Genomic DNA, 9675 nt, shown 5'->3' with positions numbered 1-9675 from the left:
CATAACCTGAATCTAATTGCAAAGAAACCAGATAAACTCGAATCAAGATTCATGTTCCAAAATAAAATAGGTCTGTACTTGCCAAAAATGGCAATAGCGTGAAAGACAAAGAAACACTGAAGAGCTTTTCCAGGTTAATAGAAACTCAATGTCGTTTCTATTCAAATGCAATGTAGGAGCCAGGAGTTTCTTTTGCTGTCAGGGATATTCCTGGGGAAATTGGCAAAGCCAGAAAAAAACCTGTAGCTAGTTAAAAGTATTGTACCAATGTTAGTTTCCTGATCTGGATTTTGAAAGAGAAGATCTGGATTTTGAAAGAGAAGGTCCTTGTTCTCAGAAAATACATATTGAAGTATTTAAGGATAAAGGAGCATTATATCTGCAACTTACTCTCAAAAAATGCTTACAGGCAAAAAATATGTATATACGTAGAAAAGAATTTAAAGGTGATAAAACATTACCATTTGGGAAATCTAGGTGAAGAGTATGTGAAAAATATTTGTAATGGCCTTGCTACTTTTCTCTAAGTCTGAAACTATGTTAAAATAAAAATTTTTTAAGAAAAAAAATGTTGGTGTCTCAAAGTTCAGTCCTGCAGTCTTTTATTGATCACTCTCTCATATATCACAGCAACAAAACATGTATGCAAATTTGTTTAAAATTTGTTTCCTATAACCATAAATAGTAAATAATTATTAAATTAAAAAAAAAAAAGTTCAGTCCTGGGCCTTCCTCTCCCATTTCACCACCCTCCTCTCACTGGGAAGTATCCCCACTTGTTGCTTCAATCCCATTATCTGTACCCCAACAATTCCCGAATATATATGTCTCTGGCTCAGATCTTCTTAGGAGTTTAGACTCCCATATCTGACAGCCTGCACAGTGTCACTTGAGATTCTCACAAACATCTAAAAGTCAATAAGCCCAGAGCTTTTCTCATGAGATGCTCCCTGTCCCCCATTTATCTCAATGAATGATGTTACCACCTATCCAAGCCAGAAATCTGGGCTTGTCCTGGACACCTCCCTTGTCCTTACTCCCCACATCCAACAATCACCAAGTCATTTGGGGAGCCTGTGAGCTCCCAAAGGCAGGGCTCTGTCACTTACCCTTGTGTCTCCAGCCCCCAGCATAGTGCCCTGACATATGGTAAGTGCTTAAGAAAGGTTTGTGGAATGAATAAATGAGTTGATCCATTGATTGATCAAGGAAACATCATTCCTCCTCATGGGAACAGAGTCTTACTTTCTGAACCCAGACACAGACCCAGACTGGCTGACTGGACTGCAATTTACATGCGTGGAGGTCTGTGTCAGTTATCTCTTGCTGTGTAACAAATCATCCTCAAAGCCTGAGAGCTTAAAATAGCAACACACATTATCACACACAGCTTCAAGAGTTTAGGGGCCAGGAGTTTAGAAGTGGCTTAGTTGGATGGATCTGGCTCCAGGTCTCTCCGGAAGTAGCAGTCAAGATGTCAGTAGCAGCTGCAGTCATCCGAAAGTGTGACTGGGACCGGCACATCCACTTCCTAGACGGCTCACTCGTGTGAATGGTGGGCTGGTGCTGACCATTGACAAAAGGTCTCGGTTCCTCTCCACAGGGGCCTTCCGCAGGCTGCTTAACTGTCCTCAGGCCATGGTGGCTGGCTTCCCCCAGAGCAAGGCAGAGGCCGCCATGTCTCTTGTGACCTGACCTTGGAGATCATACTCCTTCATTTCTGCAATGCCCTATTGGCCATTTGGGTCAGCCTTATTCAATGTGTGGGCGGTGACTCCGCAAGGTTGTGAATGCCCAAAGTTGAGGACCATTGAGGGCCACATCTTGGAGGCTGGCTACCACAGGTTTGTCACTATACAAGGACACCTAGCCAATGGGGCCAATAGGAGCTGAAATTCAAGCTGTATGTTCTTGGGTGAAGTGGCTGAAGACAGCCCTGACAGCTTGCTCCAGCTGCCTCTTGGTCATCAATCTTGCCTCCCCTTCAAAGGATTCCTGGAAGACGTGCAGAGAACACAACCCTGGCCTCATCATAGCCACCAGGCACTGCCCTTCATAGTTTATAAAGCCCCAGCACCTCTGTTGGAAGGCATCACCCAAGCATCATGGCGGTTCTACTGTTTACAAATGAGGGAAAAGGTGCCTAGAAGTGAAGAGACTTGCCTGAGGCCACACAGAAAAGGCTTGGCAGAACCAGGCTTCTGGCTCCTAAACCCACATTCTTTTCACTGCCCTGCCCAGTCGCCAGCTCAGACCCACGTCTCCTAAAGCCCACTGAAGCCTCATTCCCAGTTCTGAGCAGGTATTTCTAACCCTCCTTTTGGGAGCCCCACCCCAGCCCCCAAAGTACCTGTCCCACGCTAGACCCTGAGCAAGTATGTTCACAAATATTCCCTCCAAACGAGGACTATTCATTCCCCCTCCCAGAGGCTCTCTCTGCAGCCAGCTGAATGTCCATTGGTGGAGCAGAGCAGAGGGTAACAGCATGAACCAATATTTAGAAATAGCACAACCCCAGGAGGAATCAGCTGCGGCCAGCTTGTCATAGCCACTGAAGCCACAGCCTTTGTGGATGTGGTGTGCAAGACGACTTCCTGCTCCCGGGAACAGAGGCTCTGAGAGGGTCCTCTACCACCCCCAGCCCCTGTCTCCCCAAGACAGCTTTCCCCTGGCCAAGGAAAGCCCTGCCACCGGCCACCCGACCACAGCCCACAGCCAGCTCCCGAGGGCAGCAAACATAACATTTCAGCTCCTGAATTGTGCAATGTTGGGAAGAGCTGCCCCCATCCCTCCTGATCCTGGCTGCCTGCACTTGGAGGAGCCCCACGGATGCCGCCAGCCACGAGTGGGAGCAAGACCACGCCTAGCATAGGCCCTGGCCTGGGGCCCACCACCGTGGAGCTCCTGGCCATGTGACTACAGGGCCACAGAATCGGGGCCAAAAAGCCCATGTCCCCTTGCACAGTAGTGGCCTGAGTGCTATATGCTTCATGGCAGAGGTCACTTCCCTGAGGTTAGGACACAGCGTGAGCTGAGGCACTGTCCCATCTAGGACACAAGCACCGGCCATTCACCAGCAAGCTGGCTTTGGCCACAAGCTCCCTGGGTGGGGCCCAGGCGGTCAGGGTGCAAAACACAGAGGCATTCAGATGCCAGGCCCTGGCCAAGGGCAGGACTGAGCCATGGCCGCTGCCAGAGCAGGCGCTCTTCGTCCAAGAGGCATGAGGATAAGAATGACCAGGAGGGCCTGGCCGGCACGCCTGGCTGAACTCTGCCAGCAGAGAAGCGGCAGAGTTGTCTGTTCTCCCAGAGGCCGATCACTTGGGGAAACTGAGGCAGCACAAACCACAGGTCACTGTAGCTTCAGAAAAATTTGAATCCTCCTTCATCCCTGGGGCGTGGGCATCCTTCTTCAAGTGTGTTCTTGAGTCTTCCTCTCCCCTATCCCAGGTACCCTTGTCCGGTGATTTGCTGGGAAGAAATCTGTCCAGGGGGCCAGGAGGCATTGACTCAACTATGTGTGCCCTGGGGGGCACTGGGAGAATACAGAGATCAGTACTCGAGGGAGTCTATGGAAAGGGAGGTCAGTGGTGAGAAGGAAGGCTGCGAGGGCTTCCTGGAGGAAGGTGAGATATGGCCACAGAGGCAAGGGCAGTCGGGGATGGTCACCAGGGACACCCGGCCAACCCAAGCCAGAGAAAGTCAGGGCAAAAGTCAGAAGGCAGAGAAAGAAGGCCTGAGGATGCTAGGGAGGCCCTGGTGGGCTCTACTCAGGATGGGGATGTGGTGGGGGCTTCAGCGGGGGCATGCCGCGGAGGCTGGGGAGAGGACAGTTGAGGAGCAGACACTGCCTGGTCTAACAGCCTTTGCTCTGAGACAGTAAGAGGAAGTCAGGGATCAGTTCCCAGGCAACAGGAGGCCTCAACTTTCTGCCGGTTTTCCTGGCATGAGGCTGCTCAGCACAAGGCGGGGGGTCAAGTTCTAGGCTATAGGCTGAACAAAGGCCAGGCCTATGTGCGCCGGTGCCCCAGCATCCCTTCTCCACTAGAGCCTCAGTCTTCTCATCAGTGAAAAGGGAACACTGTCCCCCAACACACACACTCCCCAGGGTTGCCAAAAAACCAGGTCAATGTTTTGTAAACTGAGAAGTCCCAGCAGAGAAGCCAGTGTGGGCTATTACTGCCGTGCTTGTTGCCATTATTTTTCCAGGCCTGTGTTTCTCTCCCCCGTTAGCAACCAGGCAGGGGGAGGCTGCAAGCTAATCCTGACCTGAATCTCAGCTGTGGGCGGGAATTCCGTTTGGAGGCTCCACAGACAGACCAATGACTCCTGGTAGCGGTGGGTAAATCTGTGTGGGTGGGGATCAGGGGAGGACATGGGAGAAGATGGGGAGGGGGAAGGATGGGCAGATGGGGTGGGTAGAAAGCGCCACCCACATTTTTGATTCATAAGCAAAAGTCTTCTCCTCCTTTCTTTTTTCATTTCTAAAAAGAAATCTCTTTTCCTCCAAATGTTGTCTTCTCAGCAGCCTCCGCAACTCTGGGCCCACACTTCGCCAGTAATTAGCCCTTAACAAGGACCAGGTGCCTTGCTGACCTGGGGAGAAGGAAAAACAAGGGACAAGTGCAGAATCAATGGTTTTATTGCCACCGAGGCCAGCTGAGCATAGCCCCGACCCAGGCTTCCTAGGGTGAACTGGATGGGAGTTGTTGCGTTTGCCAAAATCCCCACAGAACAGCAACAACTGGCTTCTAACTCAACCCCAGCATGCATTTATTGAGTATCTACTGTGTGCAGCCGCCTCTGGAAGCTATGCAAACTTTGAGACACATGGAGCATGTATAGCAGGACTACAGGGCAAGGAGGAAAAAAGACAAGCATATGTTGAACACCTGCTGTATACCTCGGGCTGGGCACTTGAGGTACGTTAAAGGATTTAATTCTGGGACTTCCCTGGTGGAGCAGTGGTTAAGAATCCGCCTGTCAATGCAGGGGACACGGGTTCGAGCCCTGGTCCAGGAAGATCCCACATGCCGCGGAGCAACTAAGCCCGTGAGCCACAACTACTGAGCCTGCGCTCTAGAGCCTGCAAGCCACAACTACTGAGCCCACGTGCCACAACTACCGAAGCCTGCATGCCTAGAGCCCGTGCTCCGCAACAAAGAAAAGCCACCGCAGTGAGAAGCCAGCGCACCGCAACAAAAGAGTAGCCCCCACTCGCCACAACTAGAGAAAGCGCACGCACAGCAACAAAGACCCAATGCGGCCAAAACTAAATAAATAAATTTATTTTTTTAAAACAGCATTTAATCCTCACAAAGCCAATTTTACAGATGAGGAAACTGAACTACAGAGAAGTGAAGTGACTTGCTCAAGGTTGGACAGCTAAGCAGGAGAGCTGGGATTTGAACCCAGAGCCCTGGTTACCACTGTGCTGTGGTGGTAAGAGCCCTGGGCTTGGGGTCAAAGACCTGGCTCCACCTCTTTGCAGCTGTGTAGACTTGCTCAAGTCCCTTAATCTTCCTCAGCTTCAGTTTCTCCTATTGCAAAACGGGGCAAAATTTTGTTGCAAACTCTGAAGGGCTGTACCCATGATAGGACTGTCATCAGGCAAGGGGAGGGGCTGGGGAGACAGCAAGTGGTGGGATGGGGTTGAGGGGTGGGCTGAAGCAGGCAGGTGTGACAGAGAGATTCTGATGGAGGAAAGGAGGGGGAAACACTTTCCAGGAGGCAGCCCAGGAAGTTGAAACAGCCAGATTCAGGAGTCAGGCGGCCTGGGGTTCTGGCCCCATGTGGCCAGGGACCTACTCTCCATCTGGCGGCCTTGCAAGAACCACTTCCAGCTCTGAGCCAGCTTCCTCCTCCATAAAGTGTGGGCAGGAGTGTTGTCACCCACCTTGCAGGATTAGTTAGAGGCAACTAAATGATACCAGGGAGTTGAGAATCCCTCTTGCCTTGTGGAAGACTCTAGAACATCTCTCCTTTAGAGACTGGGAAACTGAGGCCCTGTCAGGGTTGCAATGCCAGTGGGCACAGAGCGGGGTAGAACCTCAGGCTGGGGCTTCTCTGTCCAAATGGCGTCCTGAAGAGACTTCAGAGGCAAAGCAGCCCAAAAGCTGTCTGTGGGGTGGAGGGCATCTGTCCTTCCTCCTAGGCCTGGCGTGAGGACGCCCCTGCCACAACCCAGGCGAGAGCAGAGGGCAGAGAAGTGACGGGATTAGCTCAGCTCACATCTCCTCCCGGCGGAGCTCTCCGGGAGCCCTTGCGCCAGAGCCCAGGAAGTCTGGGCTCCTCTGGGATTTTGTCCCAAATCTCTAACGTGGAGCCTGGGACTGATCGAGCTATAAGGGTCCCCTGACCCCTGGCGGGGAGGAGCAGCCCAGCACGGGCCCTTTAAGAAGACTAGGGGTTGGGGGCAGACAGGACAGCCCCGGCCTGAAACCGGAGCGCGCGCGCCGGTCGGCGCCTGCCCCGCCCCCGTGTTAAGTAGGCGGCGGGACGCCCAGAGCCCCAGGCCGCGCCAGTTCTCTCGACTCGAGACTCTGGCGTCCAAGCTCCGGGCTCCAAACTCCGCTCCTCGCCAGTCCCGCTGCCCAGCCCGCCGCGATGCGCTCCGGCCCGCGGCTCCTGCTCTCAGCCCCCGCCCTGACCCTGGCTCTGACCTTCGCTACGTTGGTGGGACCAGCATCCACAGGTGAGTGAGGGGCCTGAGACGCCGACCTAGACTGGCAAGAGCTGTGGAGGGTTTCTTAGGTAGAGGAAAGGGACAGGAGGACCCAGAGGGGGCCCCCAGACTGGGAAACGAGGGGACTGCACTTCTGCCACCCCAGGTTGGGGTCTCTGGCAGTACCACCCCACCCCCAGGGGATGCAGGACCCCCAGCCGTGGCTCTCAATCTAGGGGGTCATGTGGGCTCTGGTTATCTGAGGTTGGCCCCAGGGTCACTTCCCTAGGGTGTGGCTCTGTGCAGGATTGTTCTCTAGACCCAGTGGAGACACCCCAGTGCCGCCTGGGCTCCCTGTGCCCAGCAGGCTTTCTGTGACTGAGTTGGTGCCCAAAGGACACATAGTGACAGTGAGAAGCGAGTCCCCCACCTCAGACACCCAGGCAAGGAAGGGGGAGTGCTGCAAGGCGTGAAATGGGGAGGAAGCCACCCTGCCCGACCCTGTGTGGGGCCCCACAAGCACCCCAGCCTCCTGGGGCCTCCTCCAGCTGCGCCCCAGCTCTGCTCCTGTTCCCCTTGTTCCTGGGTGCATTTTCTGTCTGGCCTCTTCACCACCACCTTCCTCCTGGCCTCCTCCTCCTCCTCCTGACTTCTCTCTCCTCTCTCCTCACTGAGAAGGCCTAGTTAGTGACAGACAGGACCACCCACTCTTCAGCCTCCTAGAGGCAGGGCTGGTGCCCCTCAGATATCCTGTGTCCCTCAGGCAGCTCTGGGCACCCCCCTGCCACACCTACCTGTCCCAGGCATTGGTGCTTGCTTCCAGCAGAGACTGCCGTCTGAGAGGTGCTAGGATGTAACCGTCTCTATTGCAATGCCAGAAATCCCACCGTTATGGCATTCTTCCCTTAGTTAAGGCATGGTCTAGTTATGCCGTAAGAACTGTGGCCTCAGGACCCATCAGTCATTACTACCCATGTACGTATGAATCAGTGCTTCAGCCTACATCTTTCGGGACCATTCCCAAGAACAACTTTGAGCAGAAGAAGGGCCTGAGTCTCCCTTCCAGGGACCTAGGCCACACCCCTGTCCCCATTAGATGGCGAAGCCAGTTAGAATGGACAGTAATCACGAGGCACCCAAAAGGGAAATGAGTCAGGAGAGGACCCCCCAGTGGGGTGAGTCAGAGCTGGATCCCCAGGATCCCTGTTCCTGTCCCCAGGGACCCCATCTTTCAAGGTCTCAGGGCCTGGGTTGTGGGCTGGGCCTCTAGAGGGATAGGAAGGGGGCATCTGAGCTGACTAGAGAGGTCTGCTTGCCCAGCCTCCAGCCAAGGGAGGGACTCCGGTACCCACCTCCTTGGGCTTCAACTGAGAGCCACTCTCAAATACCTTCTCAGCATCAACAGTGTGCAGACATTGTGCTGGGCAGTCAGGAGTGCACAGAAATGCATAGGCTGGACTTGGACTCATTCAGGAGGCAGAAAAGCAAATTAAAACTCAAACAGCAATTCCGATCGTGTCTGCAAAGATCCAGATGAGGAGAATGGTGAAGAGAAATTCAGAGGCAAGCTGGGGCGGGGCAGAGGGTGATCCTTGAGCCAAGCCTTGGAGGATGGGAAGGGGATCTGAACTCCAGGCGAGGGCTCGACGAGCAAAGGCTCTGAGGGCGGATGAGCAGAGGGAGGTTGAGATACGGAGTTCCAGCAGCCTGGCTGGAAGGTATATATATTTTGAGCACAAGCCAGGAAGAGCCATTGGGCTGGGGCACAGAAACCTGAGATGGCTGTACCCTATTGGCAGTGGGGAGCCGGCGAAGCTTCTAGAGAGGGGAGCAACATGGTGCCAGTGGGGTTTTATAACATCAAGCTGACCCCGGCCCTTAGGAGGGATTTGGAAGTGGTGAGGGGGTGGGCGAGCTAGTATCCTGTCCCCCTCACAGGCAGAGCTCCCCTCCAAGAGCCCACCTCTGTTTCCATGCCATGTCCCCCTCTGTCCCCCATCCTGGTCTCTGCAATAGGGACAGCCCCTACCGAGGAAGGTATCACTCCCACCCCTCCTGGACACCCATAGCCCCAAAGGCCCCCAAGTCTCAGGTACCAGAGTGAGGCACACTGGGATGCTTTCCCTGCACTCATCAACATTCCAGGGCATCCAGGTCATGGGACCTGAGAGTCAAGCACCTTTGGAGACCATCTGGGCCAACCTTCCAATTGTACAGACGAGGAAACTGAGGACCCAGGGAGGAAGCAAAGTGCTGTAACCCACAGAGAAGCCCAGCTGCCCAACAAGAGCCCCTAGGCGCACTTTGTGGGAGCTCCCCGCCTGCGTGGGCGGCTAGACTTGACCCCTGTGCCAGTGTGGATGCTAAGTGTGATGTCCAGCCGCTTCTAAGCCCTGTGGGAGGCCCAGCAGAGCCACAGGCATTGGGGAGATTGGGTTTGAGCCGAGACTGGGTTTGAGCGGATGTGCTTCCAGCCAGGGGGTACAGCACAAGCAAAACTGGGAGGCCAGAGTGAGCACAGAGCACGCAGTGCCGGTGGCTCCCGCACCTCCTCCCTGCCTGGCATAGCTGACTTTGAAAGGCAGAGGGTGAGGGGCTCACATGGGACTCAGGTGGGAGTAGCTGGCAGAGAGGGTTACTGCGTAATCTGGGTGAGGGCTCTGAACTGATGGGGGTGTCTTATAGAGCAGGGCTGGGGTGGGGACGGGGGAGCCTCAGGTGCAAGGAATTGAACCAGGGTAGATTCTGTTGCCTCTAAGGATGGTCTGGGGGAACGAGTGGTGCTGGAGACAGCCTCTCAGCCTTGTGTGTGTCTGTGTGTCTGTGTGTGTACGTACACTGCCCCAGCCCTCTAGAGCAGGGCAGGGGCCAGGGCCCTAGGCCCAGCGCCACCCCCCGCCCCCCGGACTCTGAAAAAGCTGTTCTAGACCAAGTATAACTGAGCCCCGCTCCCAACATCCACCCGCCTGCCCAGCCAGGACAACAAGAGACTTTCAGTGCTGCCCGCCTGG

The 9675-nt window shown here is 54.3% G+C and overlaps 1 protein-coding gene and 1 long non-coding RNA gene across 2 annotated transcripts in view; one reads left to right on the top strand and one right to left on the bottom strand.

Moving 5' to 3' along the window:
* Positions 1-583: 583 nt before the first annotated feature.
* Positions 584-7788, bottom strand: LOC137232395 (uncharacterized). The gene is made up of 3 exons (XR_010947013.1): positions 7459-7788; positions 2374-4596; positions 584-2317 (listed from the first exon to the last, which is right to left on the bottom strand). It is a non-coding gene; the product is annotated as an uncharacterized lncRNA (long non-coding RNA).
* The window catches only part of CSPG4 (chondroitin sulfate proteoglycan 4), a 35376-nt gene continuing 32179 nt past the window's right edge, over positions 6479-9675 (top strand). The window contains exon 1 of the mRNA XM_067754261.1: positions 6479-6694. Coding sequence (XP_067610362.1) covers positions 6607-6694 — 88 coding nt within the window. The 5' untranslated portion in view covers positions 6479-6606. The remainder of the gene's footprint in view (positions 6695-9675) is intronic.

Source organism: Pseudorca crassidens, chromosome 1 (assembly GCF_039906515.1).
Source record: "Pseudorca crassidens isolate mPseCra1 chromosome 1, mPseCra1.hap1, whole genome shotgun sequence".
Classification (NCBI taxonomy): domain Eukaryota; kingdom Metazoa; phylum Chordata; class Mammalia; order Artiodactyla; family Delphinidae; genus Pseudorca; species Pseudorca crassidens.
The sequence above is the reverse complement of the archived record's forward strand: the minus strand, read 5'-3'. Positions and strand labels throughout refer to the sequence as shown.